This window comes from Silene latifolia, chromosome 2, assembly GCF_048544455.1.
Source record: "Silene latifolia isolate original U9 population chromosome 2, ASM4854445v1, whole genome shotgun sequence".
Taxonomy (NCBI): domain Eukaryota; kingdom Viridiplantae; phylum Streptophyta; class Magnoliopsida; order Caryophyllales; family Caryophyllaceae; genus Silene; species Silene latifolia.
This window is the reverse complement of record NC_133527.1, coordinates 16,546,216-16,569,950: the sequence shown is the minus strand read 5'-3', so window position 1 is coordinate 16,569,950 and position 23,735 is coordinate 16,546,216. Positions and strand designations below refer to the sequence as shown.

Sequence of the window (23,735 nt, the reverse complement as noted above, 5' to 3'; positions counted from 1 at the left end):
AAATTGTGAGTTTTCCTTGCATTTTTAGATTACAAAAGGTATAATTGATTTTCCCTGAAATTGCAACAAGCCATGTTGTGTTATTTCACCTTGATATTGTAAAAGAGAAGCTTCTTGACCCTATTACCTCCACAGGGCTTGTTTCATCATTCTCTGTTTGTTTGTTCTTATACATTTGAGTGTATCTAACAAGCTACGGGTATGTATCTCATAACTTATTGGAGTGTATCTAACTAGCTAAAGGTATGTATCTAGTAACTTAAAGCAGTGTATCTAGCAAATTAAAGGTATGTATGTAGTAACTTAAGAGTGTATCTATCCAAAAGTAGGACGCGTAAGGGTTTCGGGTTGGATTAGGCGGCCCGAACCCAACCCTAAGCTCTTTCCCTTATTATGTATTAGAAAGCTACATGTATCTATCTACTAATTTAAATAAGTGTATCTAGCTAGCTAAATGTATGTATCTATTAACTTAAAGTAGTGTATCTATCAAACTAAAGGTATGCATCTAATAACTTAAAGAAGTGTATCTATGATTCATCCATTCATAAGCTAGTTCTAAGTAGGAACTAAGCGCAGTATCGGGATTATATAGCTATAGGAGAAGGGAAAACAAAATATAAAGTGGTATAATTAAATATGCTTTCCTCATATTTTTAATGCGTATCAAAACTTGGCCCTTCACATGATCCTTGTCCTGGAGGATCATAATAGATATATTTTGAAACGACATATAAGTACATAACATAATACCATTTGTGTTGCAAACATGTTACCACAGAATCAATGATAGGCCCCGTCAATGATCCTCCAGGATCGAACACATGGAGTTTCTGATAGTTTTCATCTCTGTTGTGTTTGAGGCACTTACCAATTTTTATTTAGAATCTGATGGTATATTGCACAAAGTTTTGTTATGATATGTATGTGTAATATGCTAGGGTTAGTAGCTTAAAACACGGAGCTTGACATATTAGCATGAGTTGCGGTATGTGCAAGTTTTCGTCGTGTAAGTTTCCATGCTTATTTTATTAAGGAACATTGCTTCTTTGTGTATGATCATGGTAAATCACAGCGGGATATTTGCTTTATCTATGTTTGCATATGTACTTAAGTTCCAAGGTTGACAGCAATGTATTCATATATAGGTTGGTTTTACATTTTCAGGCGTCGGTGCTGATACACAGATTCTTTGCCTTGTCACTTGTTGTATTTTTCGTGTTATGGCATTCTTCAGGAGCCTCCAATCTGAAGGTAGGATCACTAAATATTGGCGGTCAGTCAATATCCAATTATAATCACAATTTATTTCTCTTGTAATGCTTTAGCTGTTTTAATCCCTTCTTGTCTCCCAGAATTCAGTCGAAGCACCTTCTTCTTCAGAACATGTTCAAAATCCTTATGAGAATGACACTAATCTCGCCCAATCAGGATGGGATGGCCACTCGTGGTACTACATCTCAGTTAAAATTGGACTGTTCCTTTGGGTATGATAATATCCTTGTTTTAAGTGTACCTCGGTTCTCTGTTTTGAAATTAAAGCTGAAAGAAAAGTAGATCTATTACTAACATATTCATATATGTTCATATTTAATTTGTCATAAAATTAAAGGTTGATCTTATGCATGCAAACATTAAAAACAAATTAGAGAAGAAATCACCCTTACATTGTAATTTCGGTTCTTATGGGCACAAGTGAGTCCTCCTACTCACTTGTTCTTGAGCTCTCCAAATGGAAGAACAAGGATTCAAGAGTAGAATCCCTCCCAAAAGCATATACCCAAGGAATACATCTTAAAGACTAAAATAATATGATCTAGTATTAAAATTAGTCTTACTTAAAAATATGACACAAAATGTTTTTGTACTCTCACATATTTCGGTTGAGAGAAGAGGAATTTTGTGATTTATTTCTCTAGAAATCTCATAAGATTGTAGAGAGCATTTGATGAATTTTCTTACACTAGAAAATTAGATGGGAAGATTGAATGAATAATGAAAGAGAAAAGCTCACTTCTCTTTTCATGTGGGGTGGCCGAAATTACCTTGGGTAGAATGCCCAATGCATTTCATTTTTGCTCTTCTCTAAAAGGTAGGTGTGCAAGGCTACTTATTAGAGATGATAATTGTGTTTTCCACTCAAGATAAAAACACAATACATCTCTTACACTCCCTTACCATTTTCGGTTTTTAGACATAAAATGGAGAATCCATTTTATTTTGTCATTTGTCAAATTTGTCACATGTAACATGTTACATGACATGTTACAATGCAATGTATTTTTATCATATTAAAAATCAACATATTCATAAAATATGTCATTTACAAAATCGACTAGTAATTCGTAATTACTCGGACCAAAAATGTTTCCAAATTATAAACTACAACATTCTGTATTTATAATAATTTATTCATTCCGTTTCAATTGTTTCTGTAAACAATAATTTCATCCAAGTAATAAAATAATTCGATTACTTAGACCGTGTCTTATTTAATCATATTTACAATAAGATACGTAAATTATACTCACAAAATCATCCGTCAATTTTAAGTAATTTAATTAACTCGTATCGGTATACGATTAATTAAATAATCAATTAAGAGTATTTTCCTATAGGTATGACCTAAGGGGATCAACTGATCACCACCGTCGCACGACAGTAATGTCAAACTCTAGTCAGCCAATCATTACCGATATGTGTGGACCAGTTGACTGTAAAAATATTACATCCCACATGTATTCTTAAAATGAGATTTAATAATGATATTTAAATCATATGATCGCACTATTGTTGAGGACACATTTCCCAACAATCTCCCACTTGTCCTCGACAAGTGTGCGTCACCAATTCTCTTGTCCTATTACTATCTCCCACTCAATGCAAGGTGTCTTTCAGGTCGTACTTGCAAGTGATCATATCGAGAGTGGTTTCCTCGATCTGGAGAATAACTGTCTGACCGGATTTATCCACTCTGGATACTTTCCGAGCGTGGCCACGCATTTCCAGTTCATTACTCCTCGAGTGGCCCTGAGATATTGTTTTAACCCTGACAAGGGGATGGACAATTCCTATCGCACTCATTCCCTTCGACTAGCCACAGCCATCATAACCCAAAATATGCCCATTTGACCCCATTTACGAAGGTCGTAGTAACACAAATCAAAGTTAATCTGAAACTGAGCCATCTTAGGTGAATAGTCTTTAGTCAAAAGAATCGACTCATTTGAATACTATAGCAGCTCTCGCCACGACCAGGCTATATAAATTTGCCAGAACTCTATAAGCGGTCATTAGGCCCGACAAAACGTTCCTAACAGTCTGCCTATGTGATCGACTAGTCATCTCACATGACTCTATGGCACTTGAACTTGCCATCAATCGCATCACACTCTAGTCACTTCGAGACGTCACCTCATACAAGTGACTATGGGCGAATACTATGCTAATCCGTGTTCACTTTAACGGGGTTCAATTGTCTCTACAACCCGTTTGGATGTAACAATGTATAATAAAAGAGTTTTAAAATAAAACTCGAACGACAAATGCGATTATCACACATGTATAGTCAATGCCTGCTTACTATTTCATGTTCTATAATCTAATTTGATCTTGTACATAGTTGTTCATTTCAATTCAATTGAAATAACATGACTCATCATGTTTAGCCTTTGAGAAGGCTTTGGTTAGTAGGTTTTATCAACTTCTTGTACCTTACTCAACCTTACTACATACTCGTTTTCCTTTGTAATGTATACATTTGCATTACAAAAACTTTCTGAGTACGTGTCGAGGTCCAATCAAGACATAGGCCCTCTAGCCTAAGAATAGCTCCCACTGTTTTCACAGTGTGCGGGACTCATCCTTCTTGCACATCTCATGATCGCAAGTGTACTCAATTTCCGTTATAAATATCTCTCATTGTTCTTTATTGCCTAGAACGATTCTAGAAAATCTACTTCTTAATTAACATTGCCACAATGGTATCTTAACCATCCTAATGTGTTTTGATTATGGTTTTGTCGGAAACCATGCGCAATCTCAATTGTCAATTGTCACTTGTGTAACACCCTTACACAATATTGCATCATAAACACTTTGCTTTACTTCCTTAATGCTTCTGCAAGCACTTAAGGGTAATCTTTATGGCTTACTTGGCAAAGATTACTTAAATTCGATTTTGAAAACAATTCATCATACTCAAAGTATATGAAGTGTTATACATCATTACTCATTTAATTGATCCGGCAGCGGAAGCAAATGGAATCAATCAAATATGTTCAATTAATTGAACTAGTCATGAATCTTATCAACATAAGACTTCTTACTGACGCTAATATCATGTGGATTTATCTTCATAAATCCGGATATTCCAGATGTATTATAATACTCCAAAAGTCTTAAATCATTCTCAATGATCAATATGTCATCCACATATCGGACTAATTAAAATTTCCGTAACTCCCACTAAACTTCATGCATAAACACAACTTCTTGACTTATCGAGAAAAGTTTTATAACATGATCCAAAAATGTTGATTCCAACTCATTGATGTCCTACTTAAGACCCTCTCTTAAGTTTCACATTATCTTAGGATTGCAAGAATCTTCAAAACTCAAGACATGTATTGAATACATTCCTTCTAATTAAAGAAGTGGGTTTTAGATTCACTCGCTATGTATTTCATGATAATGAAACACAATCCCTAAGAAGATCCAAATAGACTTAAGCATTTCAATTGGTGTAAAAACCCTTTTCAACCAATCAACCTTGAAATCTCTCTTTATTAGTGCAAAACCCTTTGCAACTAATCAAGCCTTGAAATCTCTCTTTATTAGTGCAAAACCCTTTGCAACTAATCAAGCCTTTTTATTTCGGATTTTCATGGCTCTAAGCCTTATATTGAGTTGTGACTTAAACACTCTCATGTAAGTCATTTGTTCATTACTTTCTAGAAGTAATTAACTTGAATCAAACAATTTCTTTTGTAAGTTATAAGCTCTTTACTTTCTTAAAAGTAGCATGAATTCATCATTTTTAACAAGTGACGAATTTAACCTCCTAGGTTTAAAAGAAACAACTTCTTACACAAAACGTCTCATGTAGTCAAGAAAGACCAGTTTCTTGCGACATAACATTCTTTGTGGCTTTCTTTGTGGCTCTTGAATAATTTCTCCCACTCTGTCTTCTAAAAATAAACTTGTATTTTAGAAAGACAGCTTCACGAACCGCAAACCCGTCGTACTCGTGATAATTGAAAAGGAAAAATGAGCCTTTGTTTCTTGTGAAAACTTACAAACATGGTACCCTTACCATTTCATATCTCATATGATTCGTATTAGTGGAAAAATAATTTAGACAAAAATGATAAAATCCCCAAAAGGATCAAGTAACTCAAAGTAACTTGATTGAAGTCCAAACCATATCGAATAGCGTTTGATTTCTTATTCATCCACACATTATTTCATAATGCGTGCTAAGAGAGATTAACTTGTGATACTATATCACATTTCCTTTGGCTTATATCAAAGTCTTCACTTTGATAATCCCATCACGACTAAATCGTGATTCCTTGAACTCTTGAACTTCTTCAAAGATTTCTCTATTTACCTTATTAAGTGAACACACTAGTGTCAACTTAAATCGTTGGTAAAAGAAAATGATCAACCTATTTTGGATAAATGATTTACAATCTCGATCTCCTTTTTTCAACCAAAAGGTACGAGATATCTTGCTTTGAATACAAGATACGCATATACCATTAACAATCTAATGGTTTCAAGAGTACTCGATAACTCTTTGCGTTCATCATTTCAAAATTTAAGGTTTAATCTTGGGTTACCAATTTGACTCTTACATCATCTACATGATATATCATTCTAGTTTTGGTTTAGAATATAATCACCTTGATAATGGGCTAGCCATACATCAAATCGTGGTGTATAGGGTCACAAAAGTGAAAACCTCTTTTGTATCTTAACAAGTTTATATTCTTATTTAGAGTTTATGCACTTAATAGTCACAATTAAGTACAACTTTAAATCCAAAAACTAGATTGAGTACACAATTACTCTATCTCTCGACATTATTGTTGCTAGTCGTCATATTCTAATCATCTTATGTGTTGAATACAATGATGAAAACCTCCACTGGTTTCTAATATTGACGAAGTGGTACTAGCAAAGTTTGTGTTTAATCAAATAAACATTTAAAGAAGAAGATCCTATTAGATGTCCCACAACTAATTTGTTGATTCTTCAATAATTTGGGGTAGTTTCCTTTCTCGTGTCCAACATTTTAAGACAATGGAAACTTTATCGGTCGGGATTGATAGGTTTAGTATCGTCATTCTCAACAACTTTACCTTTAACATTACCTTATATCAATTCCATTATAATCTTTACTTCTTGAACCTCGTTCTCATCTTAACGGTTTAAGAGAATGCTCCCACTCATTTCAATGAGTCTTTACTTAGAGAAGCAAAGTTGAATCTTATGAAGATTACTCTTCAATTTAATCGTTTTAGCCTTAAAACTTTCAATGAAGTGGTTGCGTTATTTTGGTCAATTACGAATTCCTACAAATCTAATTACCAAAACAATTTTATCGCTTCAAGATACTTAATTCAATTAAGTATATGAATAACAATCCATTGCAAGTAGATGTGTTAGTCAAGAATCAAAAACCTGTTTGATAATGAATAACTTTAATCTATACTCTTTACAAGAGATCCTTAGCAATGGTTCATTTGAGGTTTTAGAAGCAAATTCATATTTGTCTTTAGTTACGATATTTTAATGGAGATTTGAATCAAAACGAAATGATATCGTATATGAATTGGTAAAGAAATAGAACAATATGATAACGGAATAGTGGAAAACTCAACATTTATCGTTTTAATAATACTTGTAAATAACAAGTAAAGCATTTACATAGTGACCTCTACCCAACTATGATAAATGATTCCAAGATCCAAATTCATATTAACTTAGGCACGGTATGGCCGATGAAACCCTTATCAATATAACTCGGTGGATTAACGCTTTAATCGATTCTACTTTCAGAACTCTTGGTCGATAAAATTACTCTAATATTTATCTATAGCCCGGAACACATGCAACTACGGTCGCGAATACTTCCGTTGAGCTCAATCCAAATTTCGAATAAATGTGTCCATGATCCAAATCCACATCAACTTGGGCACGGTATGGCCGATGAAACCCTCATCAACATGAATTCGGTGGATTGACATTTATCACCCACTTCCCCTACGTAACAAGGTTTGTACCCCGGTAGGGCCGAGTGCACTCCCTCACGAAATAGGTTTTCATGGTTTCTACTATTTGGTAAGGCTATGTCTCAATTGTTTTGTTTTAGCGAGAGGTCATGTCAATTTATTATCTATCACGTTTTAAGTGAACTAAATCAGTGAACTACGATAATTATAATTGACACGGTCGATAAACTCGATAAAATAACAATGCATGTTTAGTTATGGCGATTTAGCAATGCATGTGACATAAAATAAAATGCAAGCAAAAAGATAAATAAATCCTAGTATGGCCTTTCCTAAAATAGAAAAACTCTTTAACTATTACAAATTCGGAAACCAACTCCATTGGTCCCTTGAACTTCGGTTGTGGCACGCATCTCGAGGTAACACCGTCTTTATGTATCGTCATTCTTGAAGAAATCCGTCTTTGGGATCTCCGGAATGAATAAAATTACATAATAAATTACATAATTCCTATTATACATTTGTAACTAAAATAAAAATAAATCTATTAAATTACAAAACGGTGATACGAGATCACAATAAAAATTACAACCGAATCGATATTCCCATACATTTCGGGAAATACCAATTAAAATCTAAGGCCATACTAAGTAAAATTACATAATTCAAAATTACATAAATTAAAATTATGACAATCATAAAGAAAAATGCAGCATTATAATATGTATGAACATGCTTCATTTTATGCTAAATCGCCTTTAATTAGCCAATATCGTATATTACTTGGTTTTTACGGATTTGCGTGATTTCAACATTTTATAATCACAAAAATACATAAACTCATATTTATGCATAAGTTAATTACCCTAACCTCTTAGGACTCAAAGTTTAGTCTTCACTAATAATTTGACCATAATTAACCCATATTTACAAAATTGTTCATAAATGGACCAAAAATTACAAAAATAAGCCATTAGACTTCAAATAAATCACAAAATTTCAAATAAATTCAAAATTTGAAATTTAAACTCATGAACATTCTGGAAAATTTCCATGACACTCATAATGTTCAAAAACCTTAGGTTAAAAAATTTCGAAAATTTTCCGGAAAAACAATGTTGCGGTTTATCGATTTTTAATAAAATAATCATAAAAACATGGAAAAATTATTTTCACTAACTTTTCATTTTTAGATCTGAAAAATATAATAAAATGCAACATTAGACGTTTTTCTTAAGTCATAGAGTATGTTTTATTAATTTTCCACTAATAATGTCACTATTTATGCTATTTTTCTTCAAAAATTCATAAATCATGCAAAAAGACTTCTTTATAGCCAATTATTTTACACACATCTTGTAAAATTGCATGTGATAACATATTAATTTTCTATGACCAGATTCGAAATTTAACTCATATTAACCTATTTTTCACCTAAATCCGAATTTAATAATGAAAAATTCATTTTTCGAGCATAACAAGTCCAAAAATTATGAAAATTTACAGGTTATCTCAAAATAATATATGTGACAACATATCCAAAAATCAATGGAAAATTCGAAGTATAGCTAATTTTAGACCAAAAATGACATTTTTACTCATAAAATCACATTTAAATGTCATTATTGTAAAATATGAACAATAAAAATCCGAAAAATTAACCAAAATATCCTAAAACATTTTAGGACCAGAAATATTAACATGCATGGATTAATTTCGTGATATATCATAATAACACAAATTTTACAAGTTTTATTTGTTATTCTTATAACTCGGAAAAACTTTTAACCGATTTGCATGCAAACAACCGTGGCTCTTGATACCGATTGAAAGAAAAGTAGATCTATTACTAACATATTCATATATGTTCATATTTAATTTGTCATAAAATTAAAGGTTGATCTTATGCATGCAAACATTAAAAACAAATTAGAGAAGAAATCACCCTTACATTGTAATTTCGGTTCTTATGGGCACAAGTGAGTCCTCCTACTCACTTGTTCTTGAGCTCTCCAAATGGAAGAACAAGGATTCAAGAGTAGAATCCCTCCCAAAAGCATATACCCAAGGAATACATCTTAAAGACTAAAATAATATGATCTAGTATTAAAATTAGTCTTACTTAAAAATATGACACAAAATGTTTTTGTACTCTCACATATTTCGGTTGAGAGAAGAGGAATTTTGTGATTTATTTCTCTAGAAATCTCATAAGATTGTAGAGAGCATTTGATGAATTTTCTTACACTAGAAAATTAGATGGGAAGATTGAATGAATAATGAAAGAGAAAAGCTCACTTCTCTTTTCATGTGGGGTGGCCGAAATTACCTTGGGTAGAATGCCCAATGCATTTCATTTTTGCTCTTCTCTAAAAGGTAGGTGTGCAAGGCTACTTATTAGAGATGATAATTGTGTTTTCCACTCAAGATAAAAACACAATACATCTCTTACACTCCCTTACCATTTTCGGTTTTTAGACATAAAATGGAGAATCCATTTTATTTTGTCATTTGTCAAATTTGTCACATGTAACATGTTACATGACATGTTACAATGCAATGTATTTTTATCATATTAAAAATCAACATATTCATAAAATATGTCATTTACAAAATCGACTAGTAATTCGTAATTACTCGGACCAAAAATGTTTCCAAATTATAAACTACAACATTCTGTATTTATAATAATTTATTCATTCCGTTTCAATTGTTTCTGTAAACAATAATTTCATCCAAGTAATAAAATAATTCGATTACTTAGACCGTGTCTTATTTAATCATATTTACAATAAGATACGTAAATTATACTCACAAAATCATCCGTCAATTTTAAGTAATTTAATTAACTCGTATCGGTATACGATTAATTAAATAATCAATTAAGAGTATTTCCCTATAGGTATGACCTAAGGGGATCAACTGATCACCACCGTCGCACGACAGTAATGTCAAACTCTAGTCAGCCAATCATTACCGATATGTGTGGACCAGTTGACTGTAAAAATATTACATCCCACATGTATTCTTAAAATGAGATTTAATAATGATATTTAAATCATATGATCGCACTATTGTTGAGGACACATTTCCCAACAAAAGCTTCTAATTTGATGTCATTGTACCTCTTTAGATTTCTTTGATGAACCTGATAACCATATCTTCAACATGGGCAAGAGTTGTTGATGTTATGGATGGCGAGGTTTGTTATTGTCTGCCTACCTTCTCAATGTAACATGTGTGGATTTCTGTGCACCTGTAACTGTCATTTGCGTTCAGTCAGGTTCAAGATTGTTTGGGTTTATTGGTGTTAGTGCTACACTTGGGCAGCTTTTCGGGTCATTATTTGCGACGGGGATGTCTTGGATGGGATCATGTACGTTCTAAACCTAATTTGTTGATATGATTGTTTCCTATATCAACCTGACGTTCTCTCTGGCTTTCAGATTTACTCCTAGTATCTGCTTTGCTGATGGAACTTGTTGCAGAGTTATCTAAGGGAATCAAACAAGATGACATTCATCTCTCTGAGGAAGATACTCCAATGATGTAATGAAATTTTTTTACTTTTATTTGATAATGTTACTTTGAGGTTGCCTAAGTGTGATATTTAGGATAAACTCGTTTGAGTTGTTATGTGGAATTAATTTGCTTTCTTCCGAGCTATGGTTTTTTTAACAGTTGGGAATGCATTTTTGTTTCTTCGTTCGGAGTAACGAAGTTAGCCTGGGTTCTTTGACCCTGACCCCACAAACTTGAAAATGAAAAATAGAATAAATAAAACTGAAAAAAGAAGCCCTGTTCTAGAGAAGAAAAAGATCATAGAAAATGCAATGAAGATTGGATTACTCGTTTCCCGTTGGGCTTATGCAGTGTTTTCTTTGTATGTGGCTGGTTAATGATATATATGTTTCTCATGTATGTTCAAGATATTGCGTTCTAAGACACTTGACTTCTAAGACGTATACAAAGTGCACATGGTTAATAGGTGATGTGCAACCCCATTCCTTTTTAACATTAAATAAATTGGTTGTGATTGCCGTTATAACTTTTGATCGTCACAAGTAAGAATTGTTTGAATGTTTATTGATTACAAGATACATACCATTAACTTGCTAGATACACTCTTTTAAGCTATTAGATACATATATTTAGCTGTGTTTGGTAGAGTCTAGACTGCTAGCTCTTGTTACCCACTTTTCACTTTCCAGCTGAGTTTGTATGTTATCTAGTAATGTTCCAGTGCCTATAGAAGCACATTTGCAAACTTGCTACATTAGTGTATGATGGCCTTATAGTCTTAAGAGTTTTGGAAAGTATTTCATATGGATACCATGTTACCATTTTCTACCAAATTTTCTGTCAAATGTTGGAACATTTATGCAGATCAAGAACAACGGATATTGCAGAGGAAGGCATCTTATGATCCATTTATGAAGTACGTGACTCCTGTAAAGGTGGGTATTTGTATCTGTAGACTGTGGTGCTACTCCTAAATTTGTTGGAGATTGCAGATTTTATATCAACCTGTTTGTTTTGCAGGCATTAGCTTATCTTCTCCTGGCATTTTGGTTTTGGAAATCTCATATTGCAGCAATTTCCAAAGAAGTTGTTCAACCCTTTGGTAAGGGACATCTACTATTTTGTTGGTCCCAAAAAGATGAATAATCATGGTACTAAATTTTGGTTGGAGGCTTGATTTAATCGGTTAATGTGGCATTATCTCAGTCGTTTTGATATAATGCGGCTGCTGTCGTCTTAAATTGCGGTTGCAGTAACCTTAAAAACCTTAATAACTTGGTCGCATGCCATGTCCTGACCGATATTTAATACAATGGGGTCAATTGCCATCATTAGTTGTTTGTGCCCTAGTTTAATCCAAAAATCAATCGAGTGTAACCCCATTTCATCATTTGTCTACCTTGGTGCAGGATATGTTTTATCTTGGAAATCAGGCAGTGGTTCGGCAGACAAAGTGACGGTATGTGCCCCATTCTTGTAAAATCTTTTATCTCTAGTCACGTGATTGGTGAGCTGTGCTTATACGAATATAAACCGAAAACTAAAAATGTGCTCATACACGTATAATTGCAGGTTGGAATCATACTTTGGCTAATTTTGTGCACTCGACTAAGCAAGCTCATCTGTCGAAAGGTCATCCCATAAAGACTTTAAGAGACGTGCTTTTTTGTGCTGCCACCCTTTACTCTGCAAAGGGTCTTTGATGGAGTCTTTTTCATTCTGGCCTAATCCACCTTTTCACCTTTCACCATTCTGTTAATTCACGTGTGTTGATATCATCCCCCTTCCCTTTTGAATTATGCTTCTGACAGGATTTAGAGGCTGGTCATCATGTAATTGAAACTGCAACTAATGATTCTTAGACCTTCAGCTTGTACCACTAGGCCGCTATTTAAATTTTAGATTATATTTTGAACAAATATTTGTAATAGTGATGCTTTTTAGCTCTGCACTTTTATAACTAGTTATGTCTCTCGTAGACAATGGATAGTACAATCATATCAAAGATCGAACTTTTAAAAAATTCCTGGCATGCGGAAAGAAGACATGTGGGAACGAGGGGAGCGAGAGCAAAGCTAGTTCAAGTGGCGGGATGTCTTCATGGTCCCCAAAAAGGCTTGTTTAACTATGCATTTATAGTTGTAATCCTTTGTTTGGAGAAAAAACAAAGGATGAGAGGGAGGGAGCAAGAATGAAAGTATGAACAACTCTTCTTGTCTATAAAATCCTTTCTATATTGAAAGTGGTTTGATTTGGATACAATTATCATGTTTGTAAATATAATCGTTCCCTATTTCATTAATTTTTGTTTCCTCCATACCTCACCTCACCCATATCTCCACTAGTGCCATTATACTACCCGACCGCCACGATCGGCCACAAAAACCTGGACATTTTGGCGGGTAGGCACAACCTTCCTCACCACACTAAAAACCTTGGAAAATCCTTCCAACATAACATCAACATTAGCAAGACACCCTCTTTATGTTGATGACCACCCTCCCTTTAAACCACAATCTTCCATTAGTTTTTTCTTCTGAAAATGGTTTAGTATATAATTACCTAGCAATACGCCAGTTGACAAATTATACCTCATATCATTTGTGGGATACATATATTTTGCTTGTTAGATACATTTCTTTAAATTACTAGATACATACCTTTAACTTGCTAAATACTCCTTTAAGTTACTAGATACATACCTTTAGTTTGCTCGATACATTAATTTAAATTACTAGATACATACCTTTAACTTGCTAGATACACTCCTTTAAGTTACTAGATACATACTTTTAGGGTGCTGGATATGCTCTTTTAAATTACTAGATACATACCTTTAACTTGCTAGATACACTCCTTTAATTTAAATGAGTGTATCTAGCTTGCCTAAGATGCGTATCTAGTAAGGTACACGAGTGTATTTAACAAAGTAAAGAAGCGTATCTAGTTTGATAAAGGAGTGTATCTAGCTTGCCTAAGATGCGTATCTAATAAGGTAAAGAAGTGTATCTAGTAAGGTAAATGAGTGTATCTAGCTTGCCTAAGATGCGTATCGAGCAAGGTACATGAGTGTATTTAGCAAAGTAAAGAAGTGCATCTTGTTTGATAAAGGAGTGTATCTAGCTTGCCTAAGATGCGTATCTAACAAGGAAAAGAAGTGTATCTAGTAAGGTAAATGAGTGTATCTAGCTTGGCAAAGTTGTGTATCTAACAAGGTAAAAGAGTGTATCTAGCTTGTCAAATATGTGTATCTAATAAGGTAAATGACTGTATCTAGTTTGTCAAAGATGTGTATCTAACAAGGTAAAGGTGTGTATATAACTTGTTAAATATGTGTATCTAACAAGGTAAAGGAGTGTATCTAGCAAGATAAAAGGGTTAATTGGGTCGGGTCTAGATCGGTCCATCTTAGGCACGTTATACATTTCGTTTCGGGTTAATTTCGGATGTGCTTTTATCGGCACATTTTTGGGTTCCGCTATTAATATTCGCAATAAAAATGATTGATAACAATGTCAGCACAACTCGAAAAAATGAATGCTTACAGATAACGGAAAGCAAGTACAATGCACAAAGAATACCATAACATACTGAAGAACAATACACTTTCACTATAAGATAAGTGTCATACGCGAATCTAAACGGAGCAATACAACAATGAACAATCATGTGTTGTAAACAAACATCTTAAAAAATAAACAAATGTTACCACTATTGGCGCCCACCACCACCAACACCATTGAAATCGACAATCTGCAGTACATAACCGGTCTCACGTTGTATACAGCAGCTTGTAAAACTGATGCAGTTCTGCAAACCTTTGACACAACCCTGTATGCTCGTACTAATCACGTGATAAACTCGTTTGCAGTCGGAGTTGAGGTTCGCTCCCTTTCGTTTGATTCCTTAAAGGAAGTGACTTGTTTGTTAGACATGAACCAGGAAGTTGTCAAAGTAATCCTGGAATGCAAGCAAGATATTTGGAAAACCCCTGATTTATTCGACCTTGTTGAAGAATACTTTGAGAACAGTTTACAAACTCTTGATTTCTGTGCTGCCTTGGAGAAATGTCTCAAAAGGGTTCGAGATGGCCAGTTAGTTATAATGGTCGCGTTGCAGCAATTTGAAGGCGAGAAAAGTGCAGGGGAGACGGAGTATTTGAAAACATTGGAAGAGCTTAATATTTTCAAGGAAGCCGGAGATCCATTCACTGATGAGTTTTTCCATATATTTTAGTCAGTTTATAGACAACAAGAGAAATTGCAGATTCAGAAAAACAAGCTTGACAAGAAGCTGAAAAATGTTCACGCTTGGCAAAAAGTTTCCAATATCATATTTGTAGCCACCTTTGACGCAGTACTGATTCGGTGGTGACAGACGTTATTGATGCACCACCAGTGGCAGCAACTTTTGATGGCACCGACAATACCACTACCCAACCAATTAACTCACCACACCACCACCACCACAATCGACATGCCATTGCAACCACCGTGGCTGATACAACACCGCCCCTTCATCACCATTGTTCTCATCTACATACACAGCCACAAAGCCACAAGTTATTAGCGGCGGTCACGACGATCCGACAACCACACCTCAGCACTTATCCGACCTCCTCTTTCTTATCTTATCTTGCACAACTCTACGCCGCACGCAACCGAACCACCGCCTTACGCCATTGTCAAAGAATTTCAGCTCACTATTGTTTTTAATTTGTTGTTTTCATTTCAGATTTAAATGTAGATCCACAAAATTCAAGGTAAAATACCTAAAATCAACCGCACCAAAGATGTTGTCAGATTATTAAGAATCGATCACAAGCCAAAGTTGGCTTCGCCGGAAAACCTACGATTTGATCGTCGGTGAATGAGAGGACAAACGAAGAAATAAAGGCAGATTAGGTAGACAAGGAAAGTTCCGATGAAATGTCGGCATAGAAATCAACGGTGAGGCTGCCGGCGAAGGGTGGTGGTTGGTGGGTGAGGATGATACAAAGTATTAATGTGGGAATAATTTAATGATAGGTATACAATGTGAAAGGGGGGTGCGGGAATGGTTTGTATGAGTGTGTGTTTGGGTGAAGGTTTTAAGTTAGTTCGTAGGTTCGCACAAGATCCTATTTTTATATATTATTTTGAATAAAATATAATATTTATATGCCCTATCATCACTACTCATTGTCCTTCGAGTAGTTTTCCCAAAATACTTAGTGATACCAACATGCGTCGATACCCCTCTCACATGACCTGGATGCTATGGTTTTGCCGATTGCCCTAGCAAGAATGTAATCACGTCCTTAGGCTTCCATTTTCCTTCCTGTACCTCCTTCTCACGGATCCTCTACATACACAAAAAACCATTATGCAACAAAATTTTATTTAAACTCATAATTATATAACCTACCACCAGTGGTAGGAGTGACATATTTAGTCAAACTTACAATTTTCTCTTTGATGGCCTTATCATATGGAGATTCTAACTTTCCATTCTTAGGATTGTGACCGGCCACCCAAGCGTCGTGACGATTGACAGTTCTACGATTCTTCTTAATCAATCTATAACCACCTATGGAGCGATGAAAGACGCTATCTTTCTTTGAAATGTTCTCCCCCGTAGCTTTTCCTTCTGGTCTTTACTCAACTGATCGATACGCGGCAAACCGAGAGGCATATACTCTCTTACACAACAACCAATCTAACTCGCGAATTTTGAAGCAAAGATACCATCTGGCAGCCCCGTTAATTTATCCCATTCAAGTTTATAAATTATCCCTCTCTCTATTGCTTCTAGGGAAACTCTATGGCTCCTTCGTCCAGTATCCAATTCCACAATATTCTCATCACCTGAATCTTCTTCGTTTGACCTTTTCCCATCTTTTCTTTTCCGGTTTCCACCCATTTCTAAACCAGAAATTAACAAACTACTACCTTTAAGCATTAAGTCGACATAGCAGGAGCACCGGTTCAAATAAATGATCACACAGTATACCTAAAAATATAGGTGTTGTTTAACACGCATTATACTTAAAATAATAGGCGTTGTTTAACACACAATAAACCTAAGATAATTAGGTGAAAATATCATAACTAAAAAAGAAAATAAAGACATTAAGTTAATGAGACAAAAGAGTAGGGTTTATTATTACTTCTTCAAAGAGGAGAAGCCAACCCCGGTATGTCGATGACGGAGGGGACGACAGAGGCAATGGGGATGGCGACGGCGATGGAGAATAATTGTGGTTCTAGGGAAACTCAGTGTTCGAGGGTTTTAAGTAACCGAGGAGAAGGTTTGCATGTGTGTTGGTTGAAGAATTATTTAATTGAAACTAATAAACACGGGTTAAGCAAAACCGTCTTCTGTATTTTGCAATATGACCACGGCTGACTATAAACTCGTAATTGTTTTCATTATAATACATAGGTTGGTGTGTAACCATTGTCATTATCTTTCATTGTGTCAAGTTTTTCCCGCCAAAAAAAGCATCTTCCATATTTGGTACTCTGTATTAAGTTAGTACAAACTTCTTTCCTCAATTAGGCAACTGGGATAACAAGTGGGGGAAAATGGAAATTCAAGACTAAATTATACACAACCCAATGTAAATAATGCATATAATAAAAACTTATTTTCTCAATTGGTTTCCTAAATACAACCCATTGAACAATTAATAAACATACATTAATCAAATGACCCAAAATACACTATGTCATGGACAATATCTCTTCCCATTAATGATGGTGTAGGAGTCTATTTCAACTTTGGTCTTTTCCTCCAAATCCGACATCACTTTCGATGATCTAAACCACCATTGACACCAAGCTTTTGTTGCTTCACTCACGGTAGATACATACCAATCGCATCTGAGTAATATATACCCACCATCAAATACTCAGAAGAACCAAGTTCGAAAGCCGATGAATTCTCATCTGTACCTTCAAGAATTTTATGTTCAGGGGGAACTTAATGAAATGGAAAGGACATTGTTCCTTTAACCTTTCTCGTAACACAACCATTTTCTTCTCGCTTTCAATATAGCTCGGTTGACGACGCAATTCCCTTAATAATTTATTTTCTGCTTCTTCTGACAACTTATGATCCATCTGCACCCATGGACTCACAATATTTGTACCTTGGTTAACGACCATAATTTTGGAACAAAATTAAAATTATAGAATCACCCACCAATAATGCAGTGTTGATTCAAACTCACCAATAATACAACGTTGATTCAATAAAAAATAACTGAACAGTCTGTGCATTGGTCAAATCAAGAATAATGAGAAATATTAGCCACGGCTTAAAAAATACCGTTTGGTCAAACAATTAATTTTTTTTTAATATATTGAGTCATATGGTCATATCTTACATGTATTTATTTTTATTAATATATTGAGACGTATGGTCAAGCAATTAATAAACGGTGCACGTTGAAGTTAGAACGTCACGATTGTAGGTGAACCGTTGTTAATGAACAAATTTACAACGGTTGTAGGTGAAACGTTGTTGATGAACCAATTGACAACGGTTGTAGGTGAACCGTTGTTAATGAACCAATTTACAACGGTTGTATGTGAACCGTTGTTGATGAATCAATTGACAACGGTTGTAGGTGAATCGTTGTTGATGAGTATTATGTAGTAGCAATCTTGATCTTGATTACTGACTGATCTATGGAGTTCCAAAAATGGAAGCAAATCAAACAATCATAACTCAACACTTTTAAAATGATCATTTCATTTAATTTTAAACCAAATACATTACAACATTTATCAGAAATAAAAATATGCATAATAAGCCGGAACAACCGCGGTTAAGCATAAAAAGCGCTTCTCAACCTGCCACCAATTACGCCACTCTGGTATACCGCTAACTTTTGGGTCATTGGCTTCATATTTTGCAATAGCAGATTGAATATATGCAAGGACACGACTTGAATGTCCAGATAAGGTTGGAAGAGTACAACTCAACATATCTCTGGCTGCAACCAAGTTGCGAGTAATAGGCTGACGAGGGTATGAAGATGATGATGATGATGATGAGGCTTGGATGACAAGTCGGACTGCTTCACGCCTCTTAATCCAATAATTCCGTTGATGTTCAAGGGATGTTTGATTAATGCGTGTTGATCAGCGGGAATCCCGCCGAGAACCTTCTCATAATCTTCAATCGTTTGTGTAAGCCATTCTTCGTTGTTGATAAAATTAGAGTTCATTGCCATGTTTTTTCAAATTTGTGTAATGGGGATGAAATATTGTGATTTGATTAATGAATGTTAGTAAATGATGCTTTAACATTTATAGTCACATTTATAATTTTTTTCAAAACCGTTGGTAATTAATTTAATGTAAAAGTTGACTTATTAACAAATATTTTAAACCTACGTAACTTGCAATAAATAATTAGAAAATAAAATATACTACCACGCATATATTCAAGAAAAACACATACATAACAAGAAATTAAAAGACGCGCAGTTTTAACAACATTAATTAGAATAATAATAATAATAATAATAATAATAATAATAATAATAATAATAATAATAATAATAATAATAATAATAATAATAATAATAATAATAATAATAATAATAATAATAATAATAATAATTAACATAATCATCTTGTAATTCCTCTGCGATTGAGATAAATATTGGGAATTCAATATGTGGATTATTAAGAGGCACTTGTTCCGCCACCCATGAACAAGGCACAGTGTCAATATAGTGCCGATATGTTTTTAATAGATTAATGTCACAATCGGTTGCAATCCATAAATATTGCGCTTATAACACATCATCCGTATAATAATTTTTATTCCCAACATCATGATCCTCGTATCTTGCTTGGAGTTTTCTCGCTTGACGAAAATATTCCAGCTTCTTCCCAAAACCTTCAAACTCGATCATTGCGTAACCAAGAAAACCATGAACTTTAGTCCAAGTTGGGTGGACCTTTTTAACGTTCGTATAACCACCTTGACGAAGCATATCTCTCATCCAAGTAAAACTTCTCGAAAAAGTCTTACCATTGTCATCATATATGATTGGAAGGTTGTGTATAATACAAGTAATAGGATGGACATAGAGCGTATTTGATTGTGATTCGGCGGGTGTAGAAGACGACGACGACATGGTGATCGGAGTGTAATATTTTTAATTAAATTATAGGCTATGATTAATTGAACTTTGAATGGGTGAATATGGTTAATTGATCACATTATAAGTGATATTTATAGGAAAATATGTATGCATGTGTGAATATAATATGGATGGATAATACTAACGGTCAAACAAAATAATGCATGCAACGGTTCATTATTTATCATACATGCATCGGTTGAATATTAAACATTGAAAAAATTATATAACGGTTTTTTTTAATTCGTAAATGATAAATGACAACGGGTATAGAGGAACCGTTATTTCATAATAGAAAATGATAACGGTTACAAGAAACCCGTAGCTATAACATAACAACAGGTACCAAAAACCGTTGCTCGTCTTAATTTAGTAACGATTTTTTAAACGTCGTTTTATTAAACTAGTAACATTGTCTAACAACCGTTGGTAAGGGTGATTATATAACGAGTTTTTGAAAACCGTTAAACGTTTTTGATAACGGTTTGTTAAACAACCGTTGTCACATTTGTAGATACCTCATTTCTGCACCTCCCGCAAACCACCTGGTGATGATTGGGCCGCATGTTTGGTACACGGAACGATTTATGACATTTCGTAAGTTTATCATCAAGTGATAGCTCAAATACTTGTGTCCACCCCTTGGTCATCATCTATGCGCCGTTAAGGTCGTTTTGACAGTAATTAGAGTTCATTTGGAGTCCGGGTGAAAAACCGTCTTCATTTTCTAATAAACCGTTTAAAATGCCGAGTCAGAATGTTCTGGAATATTCCACATATTTCCATTCCATAATTTTAATATTTTCATCTTTTGGCAAAATATATCCCGAAATCATATTTTGAACAATAAGGAAGTTGAGATCTACCGCAATTCCATAACAGAAACGCGGAAAATCTTTTTTCCACAGGAGGAAACTTCTGGGGAAAGGGCGCAGCACCTGCTGCACCTCTTCCAAGAGCCGCAGTGGTTGCTGCGCTTCTTCCCCAGCTCTTTTCTGCGTATTTTAAGATTTGCTTCCAAAGTTTGACCGTAACCCTAATTCCTCCGTGTGATTAGTATAAATAGAGACCTTCATTCCTCATATTCCTCACGCGAGTGTCCGACCTTCTCTTCTACCTTGGCATTCTAAGACCGCGCTCTTTGCTAATTGACGTCTACGTGCTTGATCAATCGACCACGTAAGCTCGGATCCTTCTGAGTACCAGTCTCCTTGCATGACCGACCAATTTGACCAACTCCACTCATTAATCAAATTAATTTAATCTAAATCCTCTTATGAGGGCATTTTCATCATACATTTGAGTCGAGAAATCACTAATCGTTAACTTAGTTAATCTCGTTTCGTCAAACATGTAAGTCTGAGGGTGTAAACCCCATATTTTATTATTGTATAAATTAATGTAAGGTTTACGTCGAAAACATGTTTAAAACCGATTTATAAAACCCTTTTATCAAACCTATTTTCACGGATTAACAAAAGACAGACGTCGAGAAGAAACGCATCAACTGCTGCGCCCCTTCGAAGAGTCGCAGCATCTGCTGTGCCTCTTCCTAAGGCTGCCGCAGATTCTGCCTTTCTTCTTCTTCCTTTGTTCTTTGTTGATTCGTCTCTTTTTCTCTCTTCTCTTATTTTATTCATGTTCCATTCATCATAATTATAATACATAGTTTATAATAATTTATCACCTTTAAATTTCCGACTTAAATCCCAAGTAATCAATATTTGAGGGTTTTCGTTATCAAAATCAAACCCGGGTTTTAGAGATTCGATTTGTTCATATCAAGTCTCTGGAATTCACCTTTTGTATATTTTCATCTGTTTATCAGCATCTTTCTTGATAGTTTAACATAAATAAACCTAATTAATTTACATAAATAAACCTAATTAATTTGTAATTAGTTTATAATTCAGTTTAGTTCACTATAATTAGTTCTCATTCGTTTAAACTTGTTTCTTTATCGCTTTTATGACTAGTCCACATGTAAATAATATGTTAAATCACTTCTACTTGAGTCGAATATCGATAATCGATCATTAAAACACCAACGAACATTAACAATATGCAGTTCTGGCTTCACAGCCAGAACTCACCTCAGGAACAGACGCAGTAACCACTGCGCCTCTTCCAAGGGACGCTGCACTGCTGCGCCTGTTCCGGTGTAATTTCTGTCTCTGAACTTCTATTCTTACTTTGACCTAGTTTTTTAGTTTACTTATTAATCGACCATTAAATGTAATATCACCATTAATCAGTCCGTTTTCTAACCCTAATTATTTTCCTTTTCTTCTCTCAAATTATCCGTTTTAAATGTATTTTCGACGTAAATCATTGAACCATTGTAATTATTGTAATTTTAATTATCGTATTTTGTTTATTGTACCCTTTATTATCATTTTTTGCTTTCACATGTAATCAACCTTAAATCCCTACTTCGACCTAATGTATGCTAAATTACATGTTCACCGACTTAGTTAATTCTCACATGCTAGGATTAAAATGTTGGATGTTGCATTGCATGCATATAATCGACAACATATCAAGTATAGATGACTTCCCTAATCATTAGTAGAGGCCGCTATTGAGGCAGGCGGAATTAGGTGTTTGATAAAAAAAAGCTTCCTAATACGTACCCTCACCTCTTACTCCAGATCTCTGTGAACATCCGTGTTCATTAGCACCCACGAGAGTAATTCTAGACATCGATTGCTAAGGGTAACGAGTTCTTAGTGTTCATGTCACTACTTTGTGTCTTGACATGGCACGAGGTATTCAAACGGTTCCAATTTCCCATAAAAATTGGTGGCGACTCCACAAATGCAAACGCTTGTTTTCCCAAGCGCCCCCGTGGGCCCCCGTGTCCACAGTTTCGCGACTCTGCTGGGGAGTAATACACTTACGTGTTGCCAAGGGTGAAACTTGAATAAGGTTAGGGAATAGTTTATATGAGACAGTTGTCGGTTTTCACTACTCGATCTTCTTAGATAAATTTATTCGGCCTTCCTAGGCCCAATCCAACCCGTTCGACCAATGGTCCCATCTGGACGGTCCAAATTCTTATCTGGGCCTAGAGATGGATAGCGATTGATGTCAACCATACCATGATGCTTACTCATGTTTGTATCAAGGGCTTTCACTACTCGAGGAAATGGACTAGGAACCGACCTTACTCATGTTTGGTGAGGACCTCTCCACAGACCCGGGTTTGATTGCTTGGTATGGCAACCAACCTTTTTAAGCCAAAACCCTTTAAATGCACTCAGCATACCGTTATAATGCCTGTTTTAATGCTTGTATCATATGTGATCACCATTTTCTAAACAAAACCATGACGAATTTTGTAAAATCAAAAACCTTTTTCAATATGTAAATATTTTCCAAAATGGCCTAAATTAGCGCAAAATGAGTCGAAACTCTGTCCAAATATCAAGTCAAAATTCGGGACATACAACCCATTTTCAAAACCTCACTTCGAGTCAAGACTCCTACAACTACACTACAGTTGATTAGGATAAACAATTCAAATTTTTGACATTTTCAAACCTCACTTGGCACAAGTGGCACACTCCCACTTCGTAATTCGAGTCTTTTCTTTGAGTAAGTGGGCTAGAGTGGTCGATCGTGTTTTGATTCGTCGTCGATCTCTTATCCAGTTTCTGAGATGCCTGAAACTAGTACCACAAGCGCCAAAAGTCAACCCCAAAATGGTAATGATCAAATCCTAGCTGCGCTTGCTCGTCTCCAAACAAGCCAAGACCAAGTTTATGATCGCCTCAATACAATCGAGGGTCGAATTCTTGCTGTAGAAACTAGGCTACCTCCTACAGAAGATG

At 34.9% G+C, this 23,735-nt stretch overlaps 1 protein-coding gene and 1 pseudogene across 1 annotated transcript; both read left to right on the top strand.

The window, feature by feature from the left end:
* The first annotated feature begins 824 nt into the window (after window positions 1-824).
* On the top strand, window positions 825-11,060 carry LOC141635003 (uncharacterized). Its single transcript, XM_074446692.1, has 6 exons — window positions 825-894; window positions 1,238-1,254; window positions 1,356-1,487; window positions 10,372-10,440; window positions 10,518-10,614; window positions 10,685-11,060. Exons 1-6 carry the CDS (start codon window positions 825-827, stop codon window positions 10,789-10,791), a joined length of 492 nt encoding a protein of 163 aa, XP_074302793.1. The 3' UTR covers window positions 10,792-11,060.
* Window positions 11,061-14,462: 3,402 nt separating this feature from the next.
* On the top strand, window positions 14,463-15,475 carry LOC141634987 (UPF0496 protein At4g34320-like; annotated as a pseudogene).
* The last annotated feature ends 8,260 nt before the right edge of the window (window positions 15,476-23,735 follow it).